The following is a 16,544-nucleotide window of genomic DNA, read 5'->3' on the forward strand; positions in this document are numbered from 1 at the left end:
CCAGCATGTTTTCTCTGGTTTACTGTCTCTCATGAAATGTTTCACTCTCACACACTGCTCAGTCATCAGTTTTCTCTCACATGGCACTTACTTCCTTCTTTTTACTCCTCGCCTCTCACTCACAGTGAAGTGGTCTCTAGCACACTTCCACTCACTCTGTCTCACCATCATCTTCTCTTATACTTCCATGGTCCCTGAACCTGTTGGCTAGATTGGAGTACTAACTGCATCCATCTGCCACTAGGCTCAGGAACACGAACACACACACACACACACACACACACACACAAATTACAGCCTCTCATGCTCTCCCAGCTGCAGCCACTTCTTCTGTTTCTCATGCAGTCTTTGCTAGTTTAATCTCACAGAAAGTTTTCATACATACAATCACGCATTCTGGTATCTTAAATCTCAGGCACCCATCTGGCCTCACAGCTATTTTCTCTCATACAATCAACCTCTCACACATACGCTCTCATTATTTTAGTTGATCCAACAGCCTTGCATGAACGGTTTCACACACAACCCATCTCCTAAACACTGAGTCACCTGCTTACTTATAATGAAGTTTCTCACGTATGCACTGTCCCTGACAATCTCCACTGCACTTTCATGCCTATACAGGCTCTCACATGTTGTTTTGGTTACTCTCTCTTGCTCACCGTCAGCTTGTCCAACAGTGACTGATGTGCAATCCCCACTTCCTTCTCATAAACACTGTTTCACACAAAGCACCAGTTTCTGGCATACTATCTTAATCACTCATTCAGTTTTTGTATTTTTTTGCCACCCAGCCACAATTTCTCACATAGACACAACGTCAAGTTTGTGGTTACAACTTCCACTCTCTCAATACATGGCTTCACAAATGTACACGTGCAATCACAGCTTGCCAGAGTTTTCTCTTTTTCTCATACCTGGTTACCAATCTGCAGTCTTTACTCTTTCTGACACGCACCATTATGCTCTCTCCCCCATGATCAATCTCACACCCTTATGGCCTTTCACACAGAGTCATGCCTTTGCACACAGTTATTCCCAACAGCTTCAGGGAAAAAAATGCTACCAGCCTCCAGCATCACCTTTAAAAATATATATTTACAGGAACAATTCCCCATTCTCTGGGACTCTTAGAAAAAAAATTCATTTGGGAGGAAGTAAAACAAACAGTGGAGACAGGTGTAGCACCGTCCCCCAAATCACCAAGACCCAGGTCATAGGCCTGGGCTGGGACGGTGTTGATGGGAGGTGAACCCAGGAGTCCTCTGAACCCACCCTCCTCCAGCCTGGAATTCAGATTGAGCAGGCTTTATGTCCCTTGTTCCTCCCTCCCAACTCCAGGGACACATAAAGGGTCCTTTGTACCCGCCCGCAGGAAAATTGGGGGGCTGGGAGGGAGTTGAAAATACACATTTGGTATCAAAAATAAACACTTGGGGGTGGCAGGGAGATCCCCCAAATCCCTTCCTTCCCACCCACCCCATCTCAGATATAGGAAGAGATACCTCCCTCTCCCTTATTGAAAAGCCCTGTTTAAAAATAGATTATACTATCAAAATGGAAGGGGGTGGGGGACAGGGAGACCTGGAGTACTGGCTGGAGGGGCCCCCCAGACGGGGACCACTCCCCAAAAATCCCTCCATTGGGAGGTAACAGGCAGGACCCCAGGAGTTTGGCAGACACAGGAATGGCTTCTCAGGGGGAGAAGAACAAAAGAGGCATTCCTCCCTGGCCGAAAAGGTGGTTGAGAAAGGACAACCTGTCTGAGAGAAAGGCTGGGGAGGTGGAAATTCCCATCTCCAAGGGTGTGAGTCTTCCTTGGCCAAGACTCCCAAACCATTAAATGGCACAAATTCTTCCTGGACCCTTGGGGAGGGCCAGGAATAATAAACTACAACAAGCTAGCTCTTCTACCCATACCCCAAAGTGAAGACAGGGCTCCCTCAGCTCCCCAAGGGCAGGCTGAGAAATAAATAAAGAAAGGCCTGTCTCAAGCCAGACCCCGATTGTCTCATCTTGGGGAAAAAATGTGGAATACGGGGGAGATGCCCTTGCCACCCCCTCCAAAAGAGTTGGGCCAGGCTCCTCCCAGTGGCCTTCAAAAAATAAATAAATAAACCATCTCCACCACTGCAGTAGGAGACGTATAAGAGCGGCCACTGGGGGACTGATCAAGAAGAGAGAAGTTGTATGTTTTTTTGTGGAAGGGTTGAGAGATCCTTCTTCCTAAGAATCCCTACCCAACCACGACTGGAACACGAGTCTGTCAGCTGAACTATGTTTCTCCTTGAGACAGCTGGCTGGAGAGAAGTTCAGGGCATGGAAGGAGTAACCCCAGAAAGGGGTGGTGGTGGTTGTGGTGGTGGTGGTGATAGTCATGGCTTCTGGGGCCCTGGGGAGAGCACCACGGGGGTTGAGAGGCCATCCACGCTGATGGAAGGGATGTGCACCTGGGCGCTGCCACTGGACGGAAACTGAGGACAGAAATAGGGAGAGGTCATGGAAGGGGATTGTGCTAGGGTCACTCACCCTTTCTGAGATGGGGGAGCTGATCCTACCTGGAAGGAGAGCTTGGCCGGGCTACGGGGTGCAATGGGACTCAGTGTGCTCCAGAAGTGAATGCTGGGGGGCAGCGAGCTGGGAGTCAGCAGCACCGGGGTCTGTGGGGAAGGGGTGGTAAGAGCACAAGTGAGCAAGAGGGCAGCTGTGGGAAAACCAAAGGAACTTGGTTCTGGCCCCACCTGATTTCCCACTCATACTTCCAAGATCACTCCTCAAAAGTGCACAGGCCTAGACCATAACTACTGAGGCCATGTCTGTGACAGCTCTCTGACTTCACACAGACAACTGTTTCTAACTTTGGAGGGCCCACCCCAGCCTCACTAGGCAAGACCACCTCCAAGAGCCCACCCACATGCTGTTTTCAAACCTCACAATCCCAGTAGCTCAGGATCAACTTCCAACTCTTATCCCCTACGTGCATACCTCACAGGAAACCCGCTGAGAAAATCCCAGACCCCAAAGCCCCACTCAGGTTCCTCAAGCCATGCCTCAACCTAGAAACAGTTCCTGCAGAAAGCCTCTCGGTCCCTACCCACAAAACTCCCCAGAACTGCCCTTCTTTGGGCACTTGATCCTTGGCATTGCAGACTCCTCCGTCCAGTAGCAATCCTGGACGGAGGATTGCTGTCCTCCACGCAGCCAATCCCACTCAAAGGCTCCACCCTCCCACTCTTTCAGAGGTAATCGCATCGGCCTTCACAGTAAGTCTAACTCCTCCCTCCCCCACCTTACCCCAATCCCATTTGTTCCAGGTGCCGGCCCCGCCCCTTCGAAAGTTCTCACCAATGTGTGCGTAGGTAGCAGGGAAGGCGTCAGAGCTGGACCTGGCGCCTGTAGACCTGAACCAGTTCCCGATCCCGGAGTCCGTTCGGGTCCTGGTCCACCCAGCAGGCTCGGGCTGAGTGGAAGCTCCAGGTCCCGGGGCTTCCGGCCCTTCTGAGGCTGGGCGATCTCCGTGCTGGGTGTTGTGGAAGCCGTGAGGCTGCCCACCTGCGCCGCAGTTTCCATTGCGACAGCAGACAGCCGGGCTGGCACGCCCTCTGCTGGAGGGACTTCTGGGTCGACTTTGGGTTCAAAGGGCTCGGCCTTGACGGCTTCCAGCACAAACCCCGCCTCCCCACTGGCTGCAGCTTCTAACTCTTCCTTGGGCTCTTCCACTTTGACTTCTGGGGGCAGTGGCCGGCCTAACCCAGGCTCCATATTTGGCTCTTCGGATTTAAGGTTTGGGGCCTCGGGTGGGGTCAGGATGACCTGGGAGAGGAACGAGTGCAGAGGGGATGCCTAAGGATTGCTGGGGTAGTGAAGCCAGTTATTTCCCATGGAAAGTGGGACCTGAGAGTAGGGGCTGGTCCTTTAACAAGATGTGGTACTTTGACAAGAAAATGGGGCTTCTTCTGGTCCTCCTATCTGGGATGCCTTCAGGGGTGGGACTCCAGGAGATACTGCCCCCATTTATAAAAGCAGTGGTTCTCAAAAATTTGCTTTATGGACCAGCAGCATACACCTCATCTGGAAATTTGTTAAAAATGTAGACTCTTGGGCTCATCCCCAGACTCACATAAAAAAAAAACACTGGGGGTGTCCCTCAGCACCTCTGGCTTAAAAAGCCCTCCAAGTGCTTTCTGATGAGTGCTAAAAGTGTGAGAGCCAGTGCATTAACCAAATACATTCAAGGGCACCTACTACATATTGGGTGTACTGCTAATTGTAGTGCATTCAATTTCCTTCTTCTTTCCCAGGGTTTGAATAGTTTTCCTCCCCATCTCTTTCTCCAAGGGGACTTCTGTGTCCCTCCTTCCATTATATTATCTTTAACAGGACATTATGTCCCTCCTCTTCCCAGTCCCTCTCTTCATTTGGGAACTGTATATCCCTCCCCTTGCTGAAATTCCATATTCCAGTCCTTACCTGCAGAGGCAGGCCAGCCTCCTCAGCCTCCAGGCAGGCCTCCAAGGGGTTTGGACTGGTGCTCCTGCTCCCCGAGGGAGGCACTGCTACTCCTGCAGGGCCGGTGTTGGGGAGCACTGTGGAAGGTCGAGGGTGAGAGGGCGGTTGTGGCTGCAGGGACTGGATGGTGAAGGTGGAATAGAGGCCTGAGCGCATGTAATCATTTCGGCTGCTGCGTGCCAAGCCGCCTGGGCCTGCCATTCCTGCACCCTTGAGTGTGCCTGGCTTCCCAGAGGCAGTGTCCCCGGGTATGGCGTGTACAGCTGTGGCGCCTGCATTTGCCAGAGTGGAGGTGACAGACACCTCAGGCTGAGGCGGGCAGTCCTCAGTGGAGCACCCTGCAACCTCAGGGTAGGACACAAACTTGTAGACAAACTTCTGGCCGCTCACTTTGCGGATGATGTTCTGGTAAGGGGGAAGAGACAGGATAGAGTGTCTTAGAAGAAAGGGCCAGAGAGAGTGGACGGTGAGGAGTGTCTCCTGGTGTTTTTTCCCCTGCATGCCTCTCCTGTCCTTTTACATATACACTGTCCCTGCTCAGTGTCTGTGTCCCCATGGGGTCCTCTTCCCAGCTTCTTTCACATCTCACTCATCTCTTAATCTGAGGCCTCCTCCCTTCTCCCCTACTTTCTACTACTCTTCCCCAACCCAATTTCCCTGTCTTCTCCCCCAGCTTCTTCCCCTTCTCTCTCTCCCCACTGCATAATCCTTCCTTTAGTCTACTGCCCTTCTCCCTTCCACATCTCAGTCCCATCCATCCCCCTCCAAGTCTCCCTCTGTCATACTCTCACCTCCTTCTGTTTGATTCCCCCACCCCACCTTAGATACACACGGCCACACCCACTGGCTCCTCTCCACACTGAGGCCCAACTAGGGAAGTAGATCTAGGAACAGGCTTTCCTCTTGGCTCCTGGAACCAGGGGTGTCTGTGGGCTAATAGGGCCAGGCCTTGGGGGTGGCTGCCAGGACACAGTTTTGGAGTCTAGCTAATGCAGTAAGACAGGGAAATGAAGTCACTGATATAAATGTTGGAAGAGACTGAATGTGGAAGAATATGGTGATGAATTGTTAATAAATATGAATTATTAGAGGATGATTTAAAGCTCTTGACATAGCCGTGAAACAGGGCAAAGTCATCAGGGTGGACAGGATGAGGAGCCTTATTCTTAATACCACTGGGGAGGTTTAAGCTGAGACAATTGGAAAATGAAGTAACTGTTAGCAACTAACAAGAATTTAAAATACTGGTATAAATACTGTGGGAATCTTAAGGCTGGCTTGGGTGGGTCACAGAGCATGTTTGGGGTATTTCAGGATAGCTGGATCTCAGTATGTTCTGGTGGTTTCAGCGCATAGAATGAGGCAGGCTCATTATGAATAGTGTTCTGGAGGTTTCAGCTAAAGGTTTAAAATATAAAAATGAAATAAATGCTGTAAGTGAGTAAGGGTGGGCAGCAGCACAGGTCTAGGGCTGTTCTGAGGAACAAGAGGCATCTGGGGGGCATTAGGGCACCCTGAAGACATCTTCATGTTGGCCACAAATGTCACAGGGTGGGTTTGTGTTTCTCAGAAAAGGTATGAAAAGGGAGACTCATTAATATTGTTTGAGAAGTTTCAGTGTGGGGTGAGAGGAAAGGGAATTGGATGAAGGCAGTCAAAAGGCACAAACTTCCAGTTATAAGAAAAGTAAATACTAGGGATGTAATGCACAACATGATAAATATGATTCACACTGCTGTATGTTATATATGAAAGTTAAGAGTGTAAAGATTTTTTTTCCTTTTTATTTTGTGTCTGTATGAGTTGGTGAATGTTCATTAAACTTATTGTGATAATTATTTCTTGATGTATACAAGTCAAATCTTTATGCTGTACACCTTAAACTTATACAGTAATGTGTGTCAATCATACTGCAATAAAATTGGAAGAAGAAAAACACTGTTTTGGAAGTTTCAGGTAAAAAAATAAGAAAATGAAATAACTGGTATAAATGTGAGGGGGGATATCTAGCACTGGTTTGGCAGTCTGAGAGGAAAAGGAAAATTTACAATTTTAGCTACAGGAATAAGATGATAAAATAACTGATGTGAATATTGGAGAGGACTAGTGTTGCTCTGGGAATACAAGAGGATGGGGCGTGGAGCGGGCATTATACATGTTGTTTTGGAGGTCTTAGCTAACGAAATAGGATATGAAAAGAATTGATAAAAATGTTGAGGATGAGATAAGCAAAGGTTAGGATAATGCTATCATGGAGGTTTTGATTCTAAGAATAAGGCTATTCTAGAATTCTTATTCTTGGATAAGAGCAAACCATGAAATACCTGGGGGAGCCCAGGACTCTTCCAGGATGAGGAAGACTCATTATTAATAGTGTTTTCAAAAGTTTTGGTCAGAGGAATAAGGAATAAGGCAAGAAAATGAAATGTTGTGTGGGGTGTGGTTGGGACAGCAGGATTCTGGGGATCTCAGAAAGAATGGAGTGAGTAGGGGTCAGTATTAATGTTGCTTTGAAGGTTTTAGCCAAAGTTAAAATACAAGAAAATAAAATAACTGGAATAAATGCTTGGGGGCCCCAATATTGGTCTGAGAGTACCAGAGGATGGGGTAAAAAATGGTAAATTTTAATACTGTTTTCAAAATTAGAGCTAGATCAAATTAAGACAAGAAAATGAAATAACTGGTATAAATGTTTGCTGGTGTTGGGGCGGGGGGAGTGCGTTCCCAGCCCTGGTCTCAGACACCTTACCTTGTCATAATAGTACCGCAAGGCCCGGCTGAGCTTGTCATAATTCATGTTGGTCTTATTCTTGCGCAGCCCCCACAGCCGGGCCACCTCCTCAGCGTCCACCAGCTTGAACTCACCGCCATCCCGTGAGGTCCAGGAGATGATGTGGCCATTGCCTTGCTCTCTCAGCAGCTGCAGCAGAAACTGCCACAGCGTCACAGAAGGGTCCATCGCTGGGGAAGTACTCACGCCATCCCAGGGGTACCTGGAGGGCAGACAGCTCAGAGCTAAGCGGCTGTGAATACATAAAGGGGAAGAGGTCAGTAGGAGAAAGATTCCTTTCTTTCCACTTTGCCTCCACCTCTGACCCCAGCCACCACCATCATTCCCTGAGTACCCTCAGCCTGGCTTTGGATGACGGAGGGGTGGGATGAGAATTTTGGAAATGATAGGATAGTGTGAATGCATTCTGCCTGTGGGACAAATCTGAACCTCTGGGGGCCAAAGGGCAGACTGTGCTAGGCAGAATAATGCCCCCCACCCAAAGATGTCCACGTTCTAATTTCTGGAAACTGTGAATATGTTACATGGCAAAAGGAACTTTGCAGATGGATTTAAGGTTATGGACCTTAAGCTAGAGAGATGTTTGGGTGAGCTCAATCTAATCACATGAAGCTTCCAGAAAGGAAAGCAGCCCTGATAACACCTGGATTTTAGCCTGGTAAGACCTGTGCTGAACTTCTGACCTCCAGAACTCTTAAGAGAATAATTTGTGTTGTTTTAAGCAGTTAAACACAAGCTGGAATCAAGATTGCTGAGAGAAATACCAATAACCTCAGATATGCAGATGACACCACCCTTATGGCAGAAAGTGAAGAAGAACTAAAGAGCCTCTTGATGAAAGTGAAAGAGGAGAGTGAAAAAGCTGTCTTAAAACTCAACACTCAGAAAACTAAGATCATGGCATCTGGTCCCATCACTTCATGGCAAATAGACGGGGAAACAGTGACAGACTTTATTTTTTGGGGCTCCAAAATCACTGCAGATGGTAACTGCAGCCATTAAATTAAAAGATGATTGCTCCTTGGAAGAAAAGTTATGACCAACCTAGACGGCATATTAAAAAGCAGAGACATCACTTTGCCAACAAAGGTCCAGCTAGTCAAAGCTATGGTTTTTCCAGTAGTCATGTGTGGATGAGAGTTGGACTATAAAGAAAGCTGAGCAACAAAGAATTGATGCTTTTGAACTGTGGTGTTGGAGAAGACTCTTGTGAGTCCCTTGGACTGCAAGGGGATCAAACCAGTCAATCCTAAAGGAAATCAGTCCTGAATATTCATTAGAAGGACTGATACTGAAGCTGAAACTCCAACACTTTGGCCACCTGATGGGAAGAACTGATTCATTTGAAAAGACCCTGATGCTGGGAAAGATTGAAGGTGGGAGGAGAAGGGGACGACAGAGGATGAGATGGTTGGATGGCATCACAGACTCAATCAATGGACATGAGTTTGAGTAAACTCCGGGAGTTGGTGATGGACAGGGAGGCCTGGTGTGCTGCAGTCCATGGGGTTGCAAAGAGTTGGACACAACTGAGTGACTGAACTGAACTGAAAGCAGTTAAAAGTTTGTGATAATTTGTTACAGCATGAATAGAAAACCAGAACAATGCCCCTCACCTGAACATTTTCATTTGTACCTTCTACCACATCAAATACCAAGTTTCCCAGGAGGTTCCTTCTGTCAGCGTCTCATAAAGGCTGTTTACTCCATACTGGGTTCCCTTCCTCTGCTTTCAAGTCTTCTCCATCGTTCAAGTCTCATCCCAAGGAGCCTTGACTTTATGAAAATTTCTGACATTGAAATGTCTGCTCTCTTCTGTCTACCCCATGCTCCTCTGACCTGTTCCTTTCCTTCTGGTTCTCCTTCTTGACAACAGCAATAATGAACATTTACTGAGTGCTAAATACGTGGTTTTTCCAGTGGTCATGTATGGATGGGAGAGTTGGACTGTGAAGAAAGTTGAGCGCCAAAGAATTGATGCTTTTCAACTGTGGTGTTGGAGAAGACTCTTGAGAGTCCCATGGACTGCAAGGAGATCCAACCAGTCCATTCTGAAGGAGATCAGCCCTGGGATTTCTTTGGAGGGAATGATGCTGAAGCTGAAATTCCAGTACTTTGGCCACCTCATGCGAAGAGTTGACTCACTGGAAAAGACTCTGATGCTGGGAGGGATTGGGGGCAGGAAGAGAAGGGGACGACAGAGGATGAGATGGCTGGATGGCATCACTGACTAGATGGATGTGAGTTTGAGTGAACTCCGGGAGTTGGTGATGGACAGGGAGGCCTGGCGTGCTGCGATTCATGGGGTCGCAAAGAGTTGGACACGACTGAGCGACTGAACTGAACTGAACTGAAATATGTGCCAGGCATTGTACCAATTAGAGGCAATATGGCCTATTGGACGATCACCCAGGCTCCAGAGCCAGACTGCCAGGGCTGGAATCCTCATTCTGCTACTTATTAGCAGTGTGACCCTGGGTGTGTTCTTTAACCTCTTTGTGCCTCATTTCTTCCATCTCTAAAATAGATGGTAATACCACCTAGCTCACAGGATTATTGTACAGTAAATATACTATGCCTGGGGTATAAGCTCTTACAAAATATCCATTTCTAATTTGTTCCTAATTCCTTATCTGCTACTCTAAAACCTGATTTGAAACAAAGTAAGGCCTTTTGTGGTCTTTATGGATCTTCACTTGGTGTGACTGTTCATACATCTTGCTACAGAAATCTGAATGTAGCTGATTACAGAGCCCACTAAGAGTATTATGTAACATCTTGTATGTGTACCTTGTTACTTTTCTAAAATCTGAAAAATTCAAAATTGTGAAACACATCTGGCCCCAAGGGTTTTAGATAAGGGCATGTAGACCTGGATTGCTATTTTTACAGCTATTGACTCACTTCTCTCTCATCACAACGTTGGGAAATAGGTACTCTTATTATCTCTAATTTATAAAGGAGGAAGCTGAGGCACAAAATTTCTAAATGACATTTATGTACCACACAGCTCTAAGTGGCATAGTCAAGATTTGGACCCAGGCAGCCAAGTTCCTGTTGTCTGAGCTTTTCAACCATTAGACTAAACTGCCCCTCATACTGACTATTCCCTCAGCATGTAATGCACAGAACAGGACCTTCCCTGGCCTTCTTCCCCCCAACCTATAACTGCTCCTTTTGCTCAGTGTGAGTTGGAAATAAACATGAGCTTCCTATTTCTTAAGGAAAGAGTTTTCATCAATTACCCAACTGGGACTGCTGGGTTAAGAAAGAACTTCTTTCTATAATTTATAGCTTGAGTCTTTAATCTGTAATGAAATACAGTCTGACCCTCTTATGTCTGAGCTGTTTCGAAGTTCATTTGGCAGATACAATTTTAGGCAATTATGTAAGTCATAAGGCCACAAAGTATTCAGATTACAGTCCCGTCATCAGAAACCTTGCTCGGTTTATTTGGAAGGCCTGTTTGTTTCAGAGGCAGAGAGTCCACTGTGACTCCTGGTGGTGACAACAGGCAATTTTATCAGTTCCCCTTTCAGCAGCCACAGAATCTATCACTTAAGGTGAAACCTGACAGTTGGCTTCAAGCCTCAGCAGCACACGAGGTTTTGTATTCTGTTTATTATCACATCTCCCACATAACCCCTAATAAGAGTTCTAGTCATATGCCTCTCTCAGATGCATTTACTTCTCTTTATTTCACTCATTTAGCAAGCATTTATGGAGGGCCTGCTGTGGGCCAGGTGCTGGGGAGACAGCAGTGGATACAACAAAAATCCCTGCTCTGGCATAACTCACGTTTTAGTGGGGCAGACAGACAAGAAGCAAGATAAACAAGAATTCTTCAGATGGTGATAAGAGCTCTGGGAAAAAAACAAAGAAGCAGGGGAGAAGTTATTTTCTGAAAAGGTAGTCACTGTGGAGGTGATATTTGAGCAAAGACCTAAGAGAGGTGAAGGTGTCAGTTTTGTGACAACCTGGAAAGCAGTCATCCAGGCAGAGGAAATAGCTAGGGTGAAAGACCCTGAGGCTGGAGAGCCTGGCAGGTCAGAGGAAGGGAAAGGAATCTGGCACGGTCAGAGAGAAAACAGTGAGGGGAAAGTATCAACAGTAGGAGCTGAGAACAGAGGGGCAATGGAGGCCAGACTGTGTGAGGCTCTTTTAGGCCAGGAAGGGCTTTGACTTGACTGAATGAGATAGGAGCCATGAGCTGGCTGTGAGCAGAGGAGTGACAGGATGTGACTTGGATTTTAACAGAATCCCTCAGGTTGTTGGGAGGAGAACCAGCTGTAGGGGCTGAAGAGGCTACTGCAATAGTCCATGTAAGAGATGGTGGTGTTAGCAGTGGAACTGGTGAGAAGCGGCTGAGTTCTGGATAAAACCTAAAGACAGAATGAATGGAATTTGTTGACAGATAGCATTGGGGGTGGGGTGGGGTGAGAGATGACTCTAGGTTTGTGGCCTGATCACCTGAGATAGGAGCCCTGTGGGAGAGCAGGTTTTGAAGGGAGAACATGGGGTCAGATTTGGAGATGGTCAGTCTCAGAGGCCTGTGAGACACCTACATGTATGCCAGGAATAGCATTACCAATTTAAAAAACAGGAACCAGCCACACAGCCCTTACCATTTTAGTCATTTAACTCATTCAATCCTCAAACCAACACCATGGGTGGGCACTCTTATTACCCTCCCGTGTTCCAGATGAGGAAATGGAGGCACAGAGAAGTAATATAACTTGCCTAAGGTCACACAGAGACAGCAATCAAACTGTGGCAGTTTGGCTCTAGGCAGTGATCCTAGCCACTTTGTTCCATCAGCTCTCCATAGAGCAAAACTGAAGGGTAAGATCCTTGAGGGGGACAGGGATGCTATTTTACACAGGGTGTTCAGGGAGGGCTTCCCTGAGGAAGTGACATATGAGTAGAAATCTGAAGGAGGAGAGGTAGCAAGCTATGCTGACATCTGTGGGAAGGGTCTTTCAAGCACAGGGAACAGAATGTACAAAGGCTCTGAGGTGGACTGAAGCTTGGCATGTTACATCGTGGGTACCCTGAGTTCATCCAGTTCCCATCTCTAAGGATATGCATGTGCTGTTCTCCCTGCCAGGAGTGTCCTTCCCTCTTCTCAACATACGATGAACCCTTTGTTATACACATCATCAAGTTCTGAGATCTCCCAGGCAGAATTAATTCTTCCTTTGTGTGATGAATAACTTGTCTACCCCAGCAGATCTTTCTGTTCTCTCGCTTGCCAGCCTCATATTCCTCTGTCCTGTTCTAGCTCTGTGACCATGAGCAAGTTAGTCAACCTCTCTGGGTCTGTTCCCGTACCTATAAAATGGGGGATATGCCAATCTCAAAGTTAAGTATCTTCAAGATACACCTACCTGAAAGGTTTCTGGGAGGATTAAATGTCAATATATGCCAATATCCGCTGGATCATCGAAAAAGCAAGAGTTCCAGAAAAACATCTATTTCTGCTTTATTGACTATGCCAAAGCCTTTGACTGTGTGGATCACAATAAACTATGGAAAATTCTGAAAGAGACAGGAATACCAGGCCACCTGATCTGCCCCTTGAAAAACCTGTATGCAGGTCAGGAAGCAATAGTTAGAACTGGACATGAACAACAGACTGGTTCCAAATAAGGAAAGGAGTACATCAAGGCTGTATACTGTCACCCTGCTTATTTAACTTATATGCAGAGTACATCATGAGAAACGCTGGGCTGGATGAAGCACAAGCTGGAATCAAGATTGCCAGGAGAAATATCAATAACCTCAGATATGCAGATGACACCACCCTTATGGCAGAGAGTGAAGAAGAACTAAAGAGCCTCTTGATGAAAGTGAAAGAGGAGAGTGAAAAAGTTGGCTTAAAGCTCAACATTCAGAAAACTAAGATCATGGCATCTGGTCCCATCACTTCATGGCAAATAGATGGGTAAACAGTGGAAACAGTGGCTGACTTTATTTTTGGGGGCTCCAAAATTACTGCAGATGGTGATTGCAGCCATGAAATTAAAAGACACTTACTCCTTGGAAGGAAAGTTATGACCAACCTAGACAACATATTAAAAAGCAAAGACATTAGGAGATCAGTCCTGGGTGTTCATTGGAAGGACTGATGTTAAAGCTGAAACTCCAATAGTCTGGCCACCTGATGGGAAGAGCTGACTTATTTGAAAAGACCCTGATGCTGGGAAAGATTGAGGGCGGGAGGAGAAGGGGACAACAGAGGATGAGATGGTTGGATGGCATCACTGACTCAATGGACATGAGTTTGGGTAAACTCTTCGAGTTGGTGATGGACAGGGAGGCCTGGCGTGCTGCGGTTCATGGGATCACTAAGAGTCAGATACAACTGAGCAACTGAACTGAACTGATATGTAAAGGACTTTTGCTCCAGCCACGGTGGCCTCCTTCATGGCCCTTGAACACGCCAGGCACAATCCCTCCTCAGGGCCTTTGCATTGGCTGTTCCTTCTGCCCGGTACACTCTTCCCTTACACATCATGGGTCCCTTCCTGAACTCCTTCAAGCCTTAATTCAAGCATCACCTTCTAAATGAGGCCTGCCCTGTGCCTAAGATTCCAACCACCCTTATACTCTATTCCTACCTTCCCTTCTTCACTTTTCCTCCTTAGCACTTGTCTAACATACTAATTAGATTGACTTATTTATATAGTCTGCACTCTTAGCAAATGTCTGCTCCACAAAGGCAGGGATTTCTGCCTGTTTTGTTCCCTTTCATGTCCCCACCACCTAGAAGAATGCCTGGTGCTCAGTAAGTTTTTGTTGAATAAACAGTCCTGACTAGCCTCTTAACTAACTCTCTTATGGCCTCTTCATCTCCATCTGTCCCCAACTCTGATTTGTCTGAAATTGTTATTTTCTCCATTCATTTGTGCAATAAATTCTTATCAAGTACTAGGTAAGAATTTTAGGTGTTGGAGACCTAGCAATGAATAAGCAGACAGAAAGAGTTCCTCATGGGACTCCTATTTTAATGGGGAAAGACAAATATGATAAATTGGTAAACAGAGTGCCTGACAGTGATAAAGGGCAAAAACAGAAATAAAGCAGAAAAGGGGCCTGAGTCCTGCTAGGTGTGCAGGTTCAGATGGTCAGGGACAGGTGACATTTGAACACAGTCCTGAAAGGAACCATGCAGAGATGGGGGTAGACTGTTCCAGGCAGAAAAAATAGGCAAGGCAAAGACCCCAAGGCTGGATTGCGCCTGGTATTTCTGAGGATGAGTGAGGTCATTGTGGCTGGAACAGAGTTAGGGGTGGGTAGGAGGTAAGGTCAGAGAAGTTATTTGTTTTATTAATTCACAAGGCAACCCACTCCAATATTCTTGCCTGGAAAATTCCATGGACAGCAGAGCCTGGCAGGCTACAGTCCATGGGGTGGCAAGAGAATAGGACATGACAGAGCAACTGCACACGCACATTCTTTATTTACCCTGGAGGGGATTCTAGTTCTGATTCCCCCACTTTACCAATGAGGAAACACGAGAGAAAGTGGTTAAATCACAAAGGTCACATAGCTGCTGGGATCAGGTGTGGATACGTCCTGAGACAAGGTGTGGAATGGAGACAGCTGAGGGAACAGCAAAAACCAAAGCGTGGAGACAGGAACTAATTTGGTTTTTAAGGAATGGGGCCTCAAGTGGGGTGAGATGAAGTGAGAGAGGAAAGCGTCAAAAATTATCCTATGTTCTGAGGAGCAATCTAATCTGATACCTACTGGATCACCTTTGAGTAAGGTATCCCTATGCTGAACTTCCCTCAGTACCTATCTTAAAGGCTGGATTAAAAAAGCTCATAACATAAAGCATTTTGCCTGGTACAAGTAGGTGCTCAATAAATGTTAGCATCTATTGGCAATATCACTATCACTAATGTATTAATTTACTGGAGTGAGGTAGGATGTCTCAGTGGTTAAAAGTGTGTATGAGAAAGTGTGTTCTAGGATAAAAAAAGACCTAAGTTCAACAAGCACACAGGCTGATCCACGATTAAGAAGGAGGGAGGGTGGCAGGGAAGGCCATGGACTGATCCACCACCATGAAAGGAGGGGGAAAATAAAAGCACACATGTTGACCCTCCTGGAGGGATTACAAGGCACTGGACTCATAGGAGGTTATAACAGAAGGGAAGGGTGTGAACCCAAGCACAAGGGTGGCAGGAAGGCCAATGGACAGATCCACAGTAAAGGTGTGTATGTGTGTAAAAGCTCACCTTATTTACTAGGAGCAAGGAGATCAGAAAGCACATTGACTCCTGCACAATAGTGGAGAGCCATCCCACAGACTGATTAAAAGGAGAGGGGGACAAGGCCATGGGCTGGGCTACTGAAAATGGGGAGATAAAACGCACTAAACTGATCCACTCTTAAGGAAGGGAGAAGCCCAAGGACTGGAGTGACAGTTTACAAAAAAGGGAGAATAAGGCAACGGGCTAATAAGCAGGGGCACGTGAAAAACAAGCATGTAGACGGATCCACTGTAAAGTGGTGTGTGTGTGATAAATCCATGAACTGATGCACTGGAGGCAGGAATACAAGTTCACAGATTAACTCACTGTTTGGGGGGGAGGGTACAACGCTACGGATTGACTAACTACAGGAACAGTAAGGGTGGAAAAACAAGGCCACAGCAGGGGCCCCTGAAAGTTGAGGACAGGAGAAATACAAACACTCAGATGCACCTACGGTCAAGGAGTCGGACACTGCCGCAAACTGGTTCCCTATAAGCGTGGGGTGGGGGGGGGGGCAAGACCACAGACCAGTCTACTGTAAGGTGGGGTGGGGAGAAACACAAGCACGAAGACTGATCCATTATAAAACAGAAAGGGGGGTTAGGCCACGGTCAGATCCACTACAAGGGGCGATGGGAGGGGACAATGCCACAGGCAAGTCCACCAGCCTTAGTGGCGGTGGTGGGGAGCCGAACACTCGCAGGGCTTGGGCCAAGCCACATCTCCCCTCCTCCCCCCGCGGGGGCGGGAAGGATACTTGGGGTCATGGACCAGGCCCTCCAACCTCCAGGCCCCGGACTCACCTGCGCGTAGAGCAGCGGCGGTGTTGGCAGCTCCGGGGGGCGGGGGCTCCATGCGCTGCCCCACCGCCCCCCAGGCCCGGGCTCCGAGGTGGAGGCGGCGGCGGCGGCGGCGGAGGTGGCGGCGGCGGCGGCAGCACCTAGAAGCCGCCCCTGCGTTTCTTCACCGCTCACGTGGGC

The 16,544-nt window shown here is 47.4% G+C and overlaps 1 protein-coding gene across 3 annotated transcripts; it reads right to left on the reverse strand.

Moving 5' to 3' along the window:
* Window positions 1–1,078: 1,078 nt before the first annotated feature.
* On the reverse strand, window positions 1,079–16,540 carry ELK1 (ETS transcription factor ELK1). Of its 3 annotated transcripts, none has more exons than XM_005899361.3 (6): window positions 16,368–16,535; window positions 7,259–7,502; window positions 4,471–4,914; window positions 3,346–3,813; window positions 2,559–2,660; window positions 1,079–2,474 (listed from the first exon to the last, which is right to left on the reverse strand). In XM_005899361.3, exons 2-6 carry the CDS (start codon window positions 7,466–7,468, stop codon window positions 2,376–2,378), a joined length of 1,323 nt encoding a protein of 440 aa, XP_005899423.2. In that variant the 5' UTR covers window positions 7,469–7,502; window positions 16,368–16,535; the 3' UTR covers window positions 1,079–2,375. The 3 variants fall into 3 exon arrangements, with proteins under 3 accessions (XP_005899423.2, XP_070222469.1, XP_070222470.1); XM_070366368.1 differs by having other exon boundaries at window positions 7,259–7,532; window positions 16,368–16,534; XM_070366369.1 differs by lacking the exon at window positions 3,346–3,813 and having other exon boundaries at window positions 7,259–7,532; window positions 16,368–16,540.
* Window positions 16,541–16,544: the final 4 nt, after the last annotated feature.

This window comes from Bos mutus, chromosome X (genome assembly GCF_027580195.1).
Source record: "Bos mutus isolate GX-2022 chromosome X, NWIPB_WYAK_1.1, whole genome shotgun sequence".
Lineage (NCBI taxonomy): Eukaryota > Metazoa > Chordata > Mammalia > Artiodactyla > Bovidae > Bos > Bos mutus.

Bases quoted from the DNA above. Each gene is read 5' to 3' on its own strand.
- ELK1 (XM_005899361.3), bottom strand. From the start codon at position 7,468: ATGGACCCTTCTGTGACGCTGTGGCAGTTTCTGCTGCAGCTGCTGAGA. The intron at 4,915-7,258 runs GTAAGGTGTCTG...CCCCCTTACCAG, and splicing joins TGCGGTACTATTATGACAAG to AACATCATCCGCAAAGTGAG. The intron at 2,661-3,345 runs GTGAGAACTTTC...CCTTCCCCACAG, and splicing joins TGCTACCTACGCACACATTG to ACCCCGGTGCTGCTGACTCC.